We start from the raw sequence: 15272 nt of genomic DNA, 5'->3' as shown, positions 1-15272 counted from the left end.
TTTAAAATAAGTGAGCACTACCTCAGATTTTAGCCAGCAGACAAGGAGAGAAAACATTTTCATTTTGTTTCCCTACTGTTTATGCAGTAGTAAAAGCCAGAGAAACTACTTGAAATACTCATGTAGGTTTACTCAGTGAAGCATCTTACAAGCATATAAAACTAGATCATTCCATTTATGCATTTCACATGTCATACGTTGGCACAGTTACAGATGGAAAGTTCATACCAGACAGTTTAAGTTATAGGTTAGTCTGAAACTCCATTAATGTTTACTTGCTTCCACATTTAGTATATAGCTGTTATATTCTAGTCTAAAAGTAGATTTATTATTGCAACATAGGATAGATACCCCTGGAAGAAAAGTGACTACTAGGCTAGGAGACAGTCTGTTAAAATTTTCTCAAAATGATTCAGAAACAGATCCAATTCTGTTGCAAAGATAAAAGTTATTTAAAAATGGAATGATTTGAGGAGTATACCTGATACCTTCTGTTATCAATTCACAATTCCTTGGTCACTGAAATATATGAAAAATAATTGGTACTTCTGAAGAAAAAATTTCATAAGTGGCCATATATTTCATTTTATGGAAGAGATAAAAAGGTGACAGCATTTGGATATGACATATAGCCATTGTTATTCTACCATTTGGTGTAATGGCAGTATTTTTTCATCTCCTAAATGACCCTTTATATAATTTTCTACCTTAGTTTTGTCATTGGAGAAAAACCTTTTCAAAATAAAGGTAAGCAAACATCTAAAAATCTACGTGTTAGATTTGGCAATATTATTTTTAAGTCACTTTGTGCCATGTTCTGCTCCTTTTACTATAAGTAGTTATGGTAATACTTCCATTTTTAAAATTCCTTTTGTAGTTCTATAGTCAATAATGGTGGGTTGCAATGATCTAATCTCTTGAGGCTCAGACCAATTTTTTCATATGATGACAGAGTGTGAGAGAAATTTCAGCCTCAGGATAATTTGCAGTAAATTTCTGGATCATGGTCACTAGAAAGACATCTTGTCTTAGGAAAAGAAAGGCCTTATGTCAACCAGTAATTCTCAAACATGGAACATGAATCATTGGCTTAATGAAATAGATATACACCTAAGTGCATATATGTATATGTATGTATATATACATATACATACATACATATACACACTTTAGCTTGTAATGTTTCATAAGCAAAAAGTCTTGATTCTGTTATCTTTTATTCTAATAAAACAGGCAAATGCAGTTACACCACAATACTCTCCACCCCAAAATTAGATCTTTAATTATAGGTAGAAACTAGATAACTACCAGAATTATACATTTTTTTTCAAAGAAAAAAATAGCCTTAGAACCTACAGTCAAAAACCTAAATTGAGGGCCTAGTCAATTTTTCTAATGTACAAAATTCTCTAGTATATTACTATTTCAGAAAAGAGCACAATGAATGTTAGCTTAACGTACTGAGTTATACAGAGCAAGACTAAAATCCCCACTGTTGCCCCGTATCAGCAATTGGGAAAAAAAAGTAAAGACCCAAGAGGCAACAGTATAGGGGGAAGAATGCTGGTTCTGGAGGCAGGTCCAGATTAAAATCTCAATTCTCTCATTTTACCATTGTGATGTTGGGCAACTTCTCTCAGATCTAGTTTCCTCAGCTGTAAAATGAGGGAATTGGACTAGATGGCTTCTAAGATCTCTTCTACTTTTTATGATCCTGTTAATATTGACTATCTTGCATATGTTTAGAAAGTCCAATAGGCACAAAAATAGTTAGAAAACATTTCTCATAAAAGGTTACAAATTGCTTTCAATGCTTCAAATCTCTGCAAATGGTAAGTTTATGTGCTATATACTACCACACTTCAAATAGAAGAAAAGGGAATGGGAGATCAAATTAGGGTCAGTGAGTAGTTAGTTACACCTGTGGATTAGAGAGAGAAGAGATCATTAGAGGTCATCTAATTCAACACTCTATTTCAGAGATGAAGAAAGAGGCCATGAGAAGTTGTGACTTACCCAGTGTCACATATAAATAGTCTGTGTCAAAGCCATTATTTGAATCCAGGTTCTGATTCCAAGTCAAACATGCTTTCCACTGATCAAGAGTTTGCTGTACTGTCCTACACTGAATTATATTGTAGGATATTTCCAGTAACTTAAGAAACCTGGGCAAGAGACTTGGGTTGTAGTCTAAGCCCATTAACTATGAGCAAGAAAATATAAAATTAGGCCATTAATACTAGATCATTTCTATTCTTCCTAGATCTGAAAGCCTAAACAACTCATGTGGGTATGTTCCTTTATGTTTCTATTTTAAGGCTGGCAGTGATCTCAGAGTATCATCTAATGCCCAACATCGTGAACCTAAATCAATTCTATTCCAAATATTTCAGAATCCTAGCAAATTTTCAAAATTCTTAGATCTGAATCCCTCTTAATGCAATAAGCCCCTCACCTTTTTTTTCTATTAAAAGAAAGTTCTAAGAGATGATGAGCAAGAAACATCATTGATTAAACCCTAGCATTTGGAAGACTTTTGGCTTCAGGAACCCTATTATAATCCCTTTAAAATGCAACTCATTTTCCATATTCCTATTCTACCCTTAAAAATAACTGATTTCTGGTTCTTTAATCATAAATGACTAAGGTATGCAACTAGGGTTCCAACACCTTAACATTCAATTCATTGAGTTTTGTTATATAATGCTAAAATCATGTAACAGTAAGTAACTAAAATTGTTAGTATATAGTTATGTCAAACATAGTCCAATGACCAGCACAATGTCTGAAAAAAAAACAAAACACTTTAATTAATTAGACAACTGCAAGCACCTCAAACAATAGGTTATTGTTACAACACTTGGGTATCTTTTCACAATCTAGTTATTGCAAAGGCATGTGAATAAATTTAAATGGACAAAGTCAAGAAAAAGTGGCACCATAATTAATGTGTAAAACTGGAAAAAAATTACATTCATCCCACTGACTTCTAAAAGAGGCAAAATACCTCTGTATATTAACATTCTAAAATCTGTATTGCCTACTATGGTTGTGTCCTGGATTCTACACGCATCAACCAAACTGCAACTTGCAAAGGGGAAATCATTTTCTTTGTACTTGAATATGGAAAGACAAAAAACTAGTGCAATTTGCTGTTAGAAACATGTAAAGCTACATGAAGAATGAATGTGACCTCTGACCTCTGAGCCTTGAGGGGTTTTCTCTGTCCATTGCATTGCAAACTGTACACTTGTACCTTGTACCTTGCTTTTTAGGCACAGAATACCCTTTCTCAAACATAATTTTCATTGCACATATAGAAATGTTTCCTTTGCTCAATTTAACCTGCATATAGTTCAACTTAGTGCTTGTAGGCAGAAATAAATACCATATTGTAGCATGTTATCACATTATAAGGGAAATTACTATTTTTCCTTAAAAGCACTTTTTTAAAAAAAAGATGCAAATTATCCAATGGGAGTGCAAGTGTGTACGTCTTGCTGTCTGTTAAAGTGCCATATGGGGAAAGAAATATCATAAATTAGAGCTGCTTTGTTTAAAATCCAATGTAAAAAGAATTGCTATGGAATTAGAAGGTCAAAGCAGCTGGTATCTGCTACATGCAACTTAGAGGCTACAAATCACTCAAAACTTGGTAGCTTTACTCTGAAATTGGAGTCCCATCCCAAATTTAATGGAAAGAAACATTTACAAGTTACATTTACATATACTATAATACAAGAATGATATCCCTTTGCCAGCAGATAAAATTACATTTCCTTGCCATATCTTTCTTGATTCCAACTTGATAATTTCTTAAGCGTGTAAATTATAGAATACTCAGCTAAGAGTTCTTCATAAATAGTTAAAAAACCTGCCGAAACACAAAGAGGGGGAAAGTATTTTTCGTTCAAGAAAATGACATTTGAATGCCACAGCACAAGAAACAATGTTTAGAGACAAGGTATTAAGTGTTTCCAGAAGAGAGTGGGTCAGTAAACTACTTAGCTGAAGACAAAAGACTAACCTTCCCCAGGACCACAGTGCACAAAAAGCAAAATGTCAAACAACAGTACCTCAAAGCAAAATAAAGGTCTGAGGATGAAGCCAGCTCACTTGTAATCCTGTTAAAGAATTTGAGTCACCATTTAGGTCCGATGTACTGGAAAATATTTGCTAGCTCAGAATGTTATATTTGGAGATTCTGCTAAGAATTCAACCAAGGATGCCTAAGACATTCTCCAGCTGAAGCTCTCTTTTCTGGAACCATTTCTAACATCGGGATCAGGAAATCTGTAAACTGTGCAGCATCTTCATGAGGCCAACCATATTTCTCCACAAGCACATCAAAGAGGCTCCAGGGCTTCAGCTTTGTAATATGCCGCAGTTCTCCTAGAGGCACACAAAAGAGTGATATGTGAGAAAGCTGCCATGATTTGTGTTCTCTTTCTGGGCCAGTAAGCCACCTTTCCAACATACACTATTCATCAATATTTAGAATAACAACCTAAAACAAATCAGTCATTACCACATCTAAGAGTCTCACACCAAACCTAAAGTACAAATCTGGGATTACACAACAGGTGGATTCATTAAGCCAGTTTTAAGAGGTATCTCACTGCAGAATTCTTTGGAAAAGTTAGGTACCTTTAAAGCACTTAAAATAATATAGTTAAAAAATTTCTACGTATCTTTTTCAAAGCACATTCTATAAAATAAGGTACACTCACTTTCCAAAATTCTCTGAAAGAGAAGTCTTTCCTATGGAATGAACAAACTAGTGTAATGTTATGTTTTTGGAATGTAATAAAAATGCAACAGTATCTTGCCAATTAATATGACAAAAATTGCCCATAATTAAAGCACATAAATATGTATAGATTTGGCTAAATTCACTAGACACAATAGAAGTCAAAATAATTTCAATTCTGGCAGACATTATGGTATAGCAAACTTTTTTTGAGATCACATAAAGCATCACTCAACAAATACTGGTTTAAGTGCCTAGTGGTATGCAAATTAACTGGGGCAAAGTAAAATAATGTATTGAGACAATAAAAATTACACCTTTTTTATATCTTAAGGTTTTAATATCAATATGTTCTTTTGTTGCAATCACTTGTTTTACACCAATTGGCGCTACGTTTAACAAGAGTTTGACACAGCTCATGAAATTATACTTTTTTCATATTGGATATGAAGTGTACCTTTTAATAAGTACCTTTCCAAGTTTAGGGTTGATTTAGGGTTTTCAATAGGGTTTAAGTCTGGTGAGTTCATAAGCCAATGAAGTATGTTTACTTCCATTTCTTAGGGAAATGCTTAATGCAAGGCTACGTTGCAATAGCTCCAACTCCATTTGGGAATTTCTGTCATTCCAAAACAATTCTGCTTCAATATCAGTATATTCAACAGAGTCCAACATTCTGAGGGTTAAACTTCCAGGCCCACTGGAAGCAAAAATGCCCAGGTATAGGTTCGCCTGAGTTGCTTCCAACAAAGAGTTTTTGTTATAGCCTTGAATTAAAACCTTTAGTTTTGAATTTTAAAAATTACATTTTCCTAATTTTTAGCACTCCAGTTTCTGTAGTATCTTGCACATGACAAGCATTTTTTTCTTTAAAGCAATGATGAGATGCTTCTTTTTTTAACTGGTCTTCTCACTGTTCTTCCCACATATAGTAAATAGGCTTAACCTTATTTTAGAGGATTCGTTAGTCATCTAATTAATGTTAATTATCAATAACAATCCCTCCAGCAGGCTGAGGCCCTCTGAAGGACTTTATTAAAAGTTTCCTGAGAATTAGGTCAGTTCACAACCGGCATAGTTTTTTCATTTTCAATCCAACTTTCCTTTGTTGTAACTGATCCTGTTTCACTGTGGGTTTAAACAATCCCTGAAACACTTGACTTTCTCCCCCGGCCCCACACACAATAGATGATACAATGTTTCTAACAGTCATTCAAGTGCGTTTTTAAGAGCTGTAACTTTTGAATGTTTCCTTGCATGTTATCCACTCTTAATGTGAATTTAAAACATAACAAGAGAAAGGATTGAAACATAGGCACAAAATCATAACATTCAACTGAAATAGAACTAACTAAAAGGTAGGGAAATCTCTTTAATCTTATTTCATCTGATCAAGGTCAGATATTCTGAGTCAGTTTAGTGTCAGAAAGTAGCACATACAACTAATATTGTCAAATTAAACCACATCAAAATTACTACTTGTCCCAAGCAATTCACGTATCACTGTAAGGGCATAGCACTGTGCTAGGCACTGGGGATTTTGTTGCTTTTCGGTTGTTTTCGGTCCTGTATGACTCTGTGACCCCATTTGGGGCTTTCTTGGCAAAGATACTGGAGTGGCTTCCTCATTTTACAGATAAGAAAACAGACTAGTAAGTTTGTGAAGCCAGATTTGAACTCAGGAAAATGAGTCTTCCTAACTATAGGCCCAGAACTAACTACCTTAGCTGCCCAGGCACTGGGGATAAGAAGACAACAATTTAAAAGTTCCTGCTCCCAAGGAACTCATCTTTTACTGCAGAACTTGTAAAACATAAGTAAATACAAGATAATTTTTGTACATGAAATATTATGATACATAATCTTAGTTAGTCAACTATAAAACTACAGAGCAACCAGGCAAGTAGATATGCACCTGACTTATATCGCTTTTATCACACAAATAGTATAAAAAACTTTTGCTGATATTTGATTTTTACTGATGTAAATGTTTTTTATTTTTATATTCTCAAAGCTGAGCACAGTATAGCACCTTAATGTTTAAAAAGATATGCTTCTCCTCCCACATCTAATTACAATTATCAGTAGTTTACAAAAACACCTTCTATACCTAAGAATTTTCTGAATACTTGCTTTTTAAGATATCAAAAATTAGCTTTACTTTTCATCTAATGTAAATTAACCAAGAGTATTTTTGTTGGTTGGATTTTTTTTGGTGTTTTTTATCAAAGCAGATTATTATGCCCAAAAAATTCATTTAATCTGTTTATCTTTATAGAACTCTTTTACAAAATGTTCCTCATTAAAGGGGTTAGGTGCTAACTGATGACAACTTTTGACAGTACCAGAATCTGGAATGTATGCTGCTATTAATCTGTGATTCTATTGTTCACCTGAGTTTGTGGCTGGCTGAAATCATGTCTGTTAAGTCACTCATATCTAGTAAGGGGCAGGGGGAACGAGGCAAAAATCAGCTTGGGTCCAAAGACGCAAAGCACCATATGTGCACCAGAATATTAAGGGAAACAGCAAAATGTCTTTTTCCATTCCATCCCCTGCCCAAGTCTTGCTTAACAACATTCTAAAAACTGAGGTGTGATTATGTGAGTTGAAAGACATGATAAAGAAGAATTACAACTACTTCTAAGACACAAAGGGAAGGCAAAATCTAAAAAAAGGAGAATTTACAAGAAAATGTAAAGTAACTATAAGGCACAATGCCCAGATAGCAAGCATGTTTAAGAGACAGTGGCTTTCCTTTCACTTCCCCTTCCCCTCTGCCACAGAAAGGGAACAAAGGCAGGAGGATGCAAACTCCAACAGTAAAAGGGTGACTTTCTCAAGATGCTGTGAACTCAGGTGTGCATCCAGAAAGCACCAAGGAGACACAAGAGGAAAGGGGGGGGAAAGTCTTCCAAGAGAGAGCAGTGAGCCAAAACAGTGATTGGCCAAGTTTCTTGCTGGGAGTGAATAAGAAAAGTCACAATCTTCTTGGGCCTAAATTTTTTCCATCTGTAAAGTAACAAGTTAGATCATTACCCCTAAATCTTCTCTTCCAAATTTCCCCTTTACTATCAAGGGGGCACCATCCTCCCAGTGAACTAGACTCACAACCTTGGTGTCATACTTGACTTTTTACTTTCATTCCCCAAATATGTCCAATCAATTGCCCAATGTTGTCATTCCTACCTTCATAACATTTCTCATATGCACTACCTTCTGTCTACTCACCCAGCTACAAGCCTAGTTCAGGCCATCATGAACAACTTCCTGAACTATTTCAAAAGCTGTTTGGCTCAAATCTGTCCTACACTCAGTCACCAAAGAGATACGTCAAAAGTGTAGGAACATTACCTGAAGGTTTATTACATTCAAGGTCAAACATAAAATTCTCTTTTTGGCCCTCAAAGTTCTTCATAACCTGACCCCTTTCTACCTTTCAAATCTTCTTTCACTTCATCCCCCTCCATGTGCTCTAATCTGGTTACAATGACCTACTAGCAGTTCCTTAAATGGGACACCCTACCCTCTTTTCCCCAGGCCTTCACACTGTCTGGTCCCCAACTCTGGAATGCTTTGCAGCCTCGCTTCTATACCTTAGTTTCCCTGATTCCCCTCAAGATTTGTCTTCTACATCCCTAGTGCCTTCCAATCTCAGATTACCATCAAACTACTCTTTTACATGTCTCCCCCACTAGAATATGAGCATTCCTTGATAGAAACAGCAGTTTTGCTTTTCTGCTTTTGGGGGGGAAGGGGAAGCAGCCTATCCTCAGCACTTAATATACTGCCTGACATGTTAGCAACTGTTTGCTGACTTTACTTGGAATCAGCACCCATGCCACAGGTCAAAAAAAAAAACTTGCATCATTTTATATTTAATCTAATAGGTGTCTTGATGACATGGCATCAAGTGACCATTCACATTAGCTAAACTAGATTTACATTTCAAAGTAGATCTAATTTTCACATTCTGCAGATCCTATCAGCAAAGCAGAGAGGCTGCACAATTACTATATACTGAGTCAGGTCAACCTCTACCACATCTCTGCTAAGTCACCCTGAGCAAGACCCTTAAACTGCCAGAGTTCCGGGCAACTCTAAGACTAGGCAGTACAAAATGTACTAACTTGCACTATCAGATTAAGTTTTCTTATCAAAGAATTCACTATACCAATGAAAATCATATGTCTAACACCCATACTTGCCAGGGAAATAAGTAAGCTCAATAAAACTTTTTTGCATGAAACTTTCTTTAGTCAAGACATCAAATGTAACATATTCAGCCTCTGAAACTAAGATATTTAAAGAAAAATAATTAATTCATTATATCTCAATGCAAAGAAATGAGTTTAACCTCATAAATATCCCTAAAACTTGGTAGGATGAGAATCATACATATGTAATATAATGAGGAAAAGTATATCTGATTCAAAAATGACAGAATATATAAAATATATAAAGGCAGTAGTAGAGCAATATTATATATGAAGAGATAAATGGATGTTAAGAAATCTAGCAACCATGACAGGAAGCAAAGAAAACTTGAATAAGGCTCACCACAGAGAGAAACAGAACACTGAAAGAAAACAGGGCAAACGATACCAATGAAGAGTTTGGCTAACAGAGCAAAAACTTAACTTGGAAGAACTGATTTTGTAACATTAAGAGGTTTTCACTATCCAAAAATCTTGCTGGAATTTTCTACCAATAACAGAATAGCTGATAATTCCAGACTCAATGAAATGTTAGATAGCTCCCACTTCAAATAGTAGTGAAAGGGCCAGGAGAAAGTTCTATTTTGGACCTAATTCCAGGGGTGGGGAAGAATGGCAGAGCTAGTTGCTAAAATCAGCCTGTCAAAGAGCATCCCTATTAGGTACTTACAATGTACTAGTAAAGCAAAAATATGGTCCCTTCCTATTCTCAAGGAGTCCACATACTAATGGAAGAAAAAAATGTACAAACTACTCAGAAACAAAGTAAAACATATTTACAGAGTACATGGAGAACAATTTCTGAGGGAAGGCACTAAAAACCAGACAAACAAAAGCCAGGAGGATTTTAAAGGGCTTTAAAATCCAAACAGAGAATTCAATATTTGATCTTGGAGGTAATAGGGAGCCATAAGAGTTTACTGAATTAAAGCTAAGCTTTAAGAAAATTCCTTTGGTTGATGAGTATATTAGCATAGGGAGAGCAACCAGAAAGCTACTACTGCAACAGTCTAAGAAATTAGATGATAAGGATGTCCATTAGAGCAGAAGTTGTGTGTGGGGGTAGAAAGGGGCATATGTGAAAGACTGCAAATAGAGAGGCAATTGGACTTGGCAATATTGAATATGTAGGGTCAGAGTAAAGAACTGAAAATGATACTGAGACTGTAAGCCTAGATGACTGGGAGGATGGCAGCATCCTTAATAATAATATAAAAATTTGGAAGAAAAGTGTTTGGGGGAAAAGACACTGAGTTTTAATCTCTAAACAAATTAATGACTTGGATATTTCAAAGTCACATCATAAACAAATAAGAGGAAAAAGGAAGAAATTACCTTTTGGAATGAGGAAGAAGTCACAATCAAGTATGTGATAAGATCTTGCAAAATAAAACATTCAATTTTTATTATCCAAAAATTTTATTATTTATTATATGAAATTAAAATGTTTTCATAAATCAATCTAATGTTTGCAGGTAACTGGGGTTAAGTGATTTGCCCAGGGTCACACAACTAGTGAGTATCTGAGGCCAGATTTTAACTTCAGGGTTGCTGCTCTATCTACTGTGCCACCTAACTGCCCCAAATAAATCTATGTAATAAAAATTAAAAGGAAACAGGTAACCGGGGGGAAAAAAACAACTTTGCAACAACGTTCTCCAATAAGGGTCTCATTCCTGATATATAAATGATTCATTCAAATTTATAAGACTAAGTACCTTCCCCCAACAGATAAAAGCCCAAAGCATTATAAACAGTTTTCAAAGAAAGAAATTAAAGCTAAAATGTTCCAGATCTCTCAATAATTAGAGAAACGAATATTTAAGCAACTTGAAGGTTCCACTTCATACTGATCAGACTGGCAAATATGATAAAAGTTTAAGAGGCTCTGGGGAAAAAAGAATACTAGTGTGCTGTTGATGGAGCTATGATGAACTGGTCCAGTCATTCAGTAAAGCCATTTGGAACAATGTCCAGAAACCCACCAAACTGTGCATACGTGCTGACATAGCTATACCATTATTATTTCAAAAAAGAAGAAAAGGGCCCAAAGATAAGAAACATTTAAAGAAGTCCTTTCAGGGTAGCCAAAAATGATAAACTAAGGGAAAGTCCTATTGGGCATGGCTAAACAAGCTGTGACACATGAATGTAACATCATATTATTGTTTGTTTCATCGAAAATGAAATGCACAGTTTCAAAAGAAACTTAGAAGACCTTTATGAAAAGACACCAAGTGAGAATTAGGAGAACAATTTATACAACGATAACGTTTTGGAAGAACTCTGATCTACCCAATGATAAATCACATGTCAAAAAGGATGAAGAGCAAACAGATCACTCACCTCCTGCCAGGTGATGACCTTAAAATGCGACACTCAACATACAGTTTTAAACCATGTTAACATGGGAGTTTGTCTTGTTGGGCTATGTAGAATTGTACTGACTTTTATTTTATAAATGTGCTCAATCTGTGCAGTGGGAAGGGCAAATAAAAAGAAATACTTGTTACTTGAAAAAATAAGTTGTGTGCTAAAAAAAAAAAAAAAAAGGAATGAGTTTTGTTTTGGGCATATCAAGTTTGAAATGCCTATTAGATTCCTTCTGAGATGTCCAAGAAGCAGTCACCGTTGTAAGACTAGAGGTCAGAAGAAATAGAGCTAAATATATAGATCTGAGAATCCTCTGTAAAGGGATGATAACTGAACTCATGGGAGCTGATGAAATCACCAAATGAAACAGTAGAGGGGGAAAACAGATAAGGGCCTAGGACAGAGCAGAAGATACCCACATTTAGTGGGCATGCCTTGAAGAAGATTCAGCAAAGAAGACTGATATGTCCGCAACTTTATGTAATCAAAACTATGCATTTTGTCTTTTGTGATCCCTCTTCATCCCTTATTTGGTCCTGAATTTGTCTCCTGTCCATAGATCTTGGGAGGAAATTGTTTCCATGTTTCTCTAATTTGTTTATGCCACAACCTTTTATGTAATGAGATCTTTTATATTCAATATTAATTTAGAACTCATCTGGGTATAAGGTGTAAAGTGCTGGTCTAAATAAAATTTTTCCACAGAAGAATCTAAATTTTCCCAGTCATCTTTGTCAATAAGGAGTCCTTATTACAGATACCTGGGGGGTCTTTCTGTTTATTGAGTATCAAGTACTAGATACATTCATTTGCTCTTGTAGATTGTGAACCTAATTTGTTCCACTGGCCAATATATTTTGTAACCAGTACCAAATTACCTTGACAATTACTGCTCTGTAGTATGATTTGTGATCTAACATTGCTGAACTTGCCTTGTTCTCATTTTTATTCATTATTTCTTTTGAGAGTCTGGACCTTTTATGCCTCCAGATAGATTTCACTGCATTTAATTATTCAGGTCTTTATTTCTGTGAATAGCAGTTTGCAGACACATTTACGTAGTTCTTATGTGTATCTCGGTAGGCAGATTTCCAAGTATTTTATACATTCCATAGTAATTTTAAATGGAGAAATTATTTCATATTCTGCAGGTTTGCTGAAGTTATTTTTTTTCAACTAATCTTTAGCTGATGCTTTAGCATTTTTTTATACCACCATATCATCTGCAAAAAGATTTTTTTCTTAACCTATGCTTATTCCTTCAATTTCTTTTTCTCATCTTTTTGCTATAGCTAGCATTTCTAGTACTAGGTCAAATAGAAAAGGTGACACTGGATATCCTTATCTCATCTTTGATTCTGTTAAGATTCTATTTTATACTCATTATATAGGAAAGGAGTTCTTAGTTTTAGATATTTATCATTTTAAGGGAATGCCCATTCCTTTTCTTTAGTGTTGTTTTTTAAAAAAACAGAAATTGATATTGTAAATAAGGATTTAGGTATGTATAATTGTAAAGACCATTCCATTTATTCCCATATTTCCCCTTCCTTTTTAACAGAAATAGGTTTTAACAGAATTCAAGAATTAAGCTGCTTTTGCACCGATTATTACTGAAGAATGTCTTTTTATTTTGTAATTAATATGGTTAATTACATTTATAGTTTTCCTATTAAGCCAAACTTATATATCCTGATATAAATTCAACTTTGTCATAATGTATAATCTTTGTGAAATGTGGTTTTCATCTCTTTGCTAGCGTTTTAAAAGTTTTTCTTCAATGTTCTGTATTGAAGGGAAATCAATCTTTCGTCAGCAAAGGATGTAACAAAAATGGATAGAGTTGAAATTAAGGACAAAAGGGAGCACTCAGCTACCCTTAATGTGTTCAAATCAACAGACCAATAAAAACTACATCAAGGGCATGTCATGTCAGGCTAACCCTGTTTCCTTTATTTCCAACATATTTACTTGACTAATAGATAAGGGAAAGGACAAAAAAAGTCTAGATTTTAACAAAACATGTAATCATATCTCCCATCCTATTCTTGTGGACAAAACAGAGAAAAATATAGGCTGAATAAGTGTGCAAATAAGTAGATCTGAATTAGACTGAATAATTTCCAAAGATTGGTAATTAAAGGTAATGTATAGTAGGTTTAGACTGGACTTAGGAAGCAGGAAGGTATGGTTTAATTCTACCTCAGACACTGGCTGTGTGATCCTGGACAAATTTTTCCTCTACAGCCTGTCTCTTCACCTTTAAAGATGAGGGGATTGGCTTGATGACCTCACATTCTCTTTCAGATCTAAATCAATGATCCTATTTAGAGGAGGGTGGAATGCCTCAACACTGTCTCTGGCTATGCTAGTCAACATTTCCATTGATGACTTTAAAAACATCAACCTAACATAAACAAATGAACATTTCCATGCACACAGAACACAAAAAGAACATATGAAACTCTGAATGTTCATTTCATGCTACTTGCATTTTTTAAGCATATAATAAATTCACATGTCATGTTCAAAACTATCCTGCTCACCTGGGCTTCCTTCTAAACTTCTTTCTGTTCTTTGTGAATTCTTAAACGTGTTAATGGCCTGATTCTTTTTCCTAATTATTGCTAACATATCCACCTCTCTGTGTCAGTGCCTTTCTCCACCCTTTGAAGTTCAAAGCATTGCTTCTCCAGGATGCTACATCACAAGCAAAGTAGTGGAAACTTCAGAGCACCCTGAACATCTTCAGTCTGAGCGTATCTGACTCAAACTGTCCCTGTGCAAACACAGCTATCCAGCAGTAGCTGCTGTCACTCCTTGGGACTCAAAGATTGCCTCTCTGGTGATCACACTGGAGATTTCATACTACTTTGGGACTTTTTCCAGCGAGCAGTCAAGTTTTATTTCAATACAGAACCTTGAACGCTCTCCATTTTTCTGACCTGCCTCTGTTTCAATGGTCAAACTCTACCTTGCGTTGACTGGCACTAGCTTTGCTGGTAACCTCTTATTTTTTGTGAGTTTCTGGCTAATTCTGTGAAGTTCTGGAGTGGAAGAAGTCACTTCTGGTAAATTTTCTCACTGGATTTCTTGATCCCTATTTAATCTGGTGTCAGTCAGAGTTGAGCACACTAGTCTGCATCCTTTCAGGAAACCATCCTGGCCAGAAGGCTACAACTGATAGTTTCAGAGAGATTACTGAGAGGTTAAGTGACTGTGTCCATGGTCAAAGAGTATTAGTTTATAATTAGGATAGGCCAAAAGTATTAGTCAGGTCTTAAATTAAAAAGGCTAACTATCCACTAAGCCATGCTGGCTCTCATTAATGGGGGAAAGGCAACAAGAATTTATTAAGCACCTACTACATGCCACTATGCTAAGCACTTTACAATATTATCTCACTTAATTCTCACAACAATCCTCTTAGATGCTATTATCATCCTCATCTTACAGTTGAGGAAACTGAGGCAGGCAGAGGTTAAGTGACTTGCCCAGGTAAGGTCACACAACTAGTATATGTCTAAAAGTAGACTTGAACTCAGGTCTTCCTAATACCAGATCCTAATACCAGACTGGTATTATTAGTCTGAATGGATGACTTCTTCAGGAGGGTAGAGTGAAAAAAAGTATGTTTGAGTTCTTAACTGTACCAATGAAAAGAGTTCTCATGTTGAGGTAATCACAGATCCATCATACCTTATAAAGGCTTCACTTATACTATCCAAAAGGTGAGAGACATAGAAGCTAAAAAGGTGACTGTATTTCTTTTCAGTCATCCCAATGTCCTTCCGTCAAAGTGTCTGGCTGACTCAGTGCTTCAGTCAAAATTTCCTTTAGAAGCCCCAGAGTGGAATTGTATATGGCAAATATCCAAACCCCTAAATAAGAACATATACTCATTTTAGACTTGTCAAGAAAAATATTGTACT

General features: G+C 35.3%; 1 protein-coding gene across 5 annotated transcripts in view; it reads right to left on the bottom strand.

The window, feature by feature from the left end:
- Nucleotides 1-109: 109 nt before the first annotated feature.
- The window catches only part of SRPK2 (SRSF protein kinase 2), a 278675-nt gene continuing 263512 nt past the window's right edge, over nucleotides 110-15272 (bottom strand). For all 5 annotated transcript variants that reach the window (XM_072653122.1, XM_072653124.1, XM_072653123.1 and 2 more), the window contains one exon: nucleotides 110-4392. In XM_072653122.1, coding sequence (XP_072509223.1) covers nucleotides 4208-4392 — 185 coding nt within the window. In that variant the 3' untranslated portion in view covers nucleotides 110-4207. The remainder of the gene's footprint in view (nucleotides 4393-15272) is intronic.

The sequence above is a fragment of the Notamacropus eugenii genome, chromosome 3, assembly GCF_028372415.1.
Source record: "Notamacropus eugenii isolate mMacEug1 chromosome 3, mMacEug1.pri_v2, whole genome shotgun sequence".
In the NCBI taxonomy this organism is placed as follows: Eukaryota; Metazoa; Chordata; class Mammalia; order Diprotodontia; family Macropodidae; genus Notamacropus; species Notamacropus eugenii.
The sequence above is the reverse complement of the archived record's forward strand: the minus strand, read 5'-3'. Positions and strand labels throughout refer to the sequence as shown.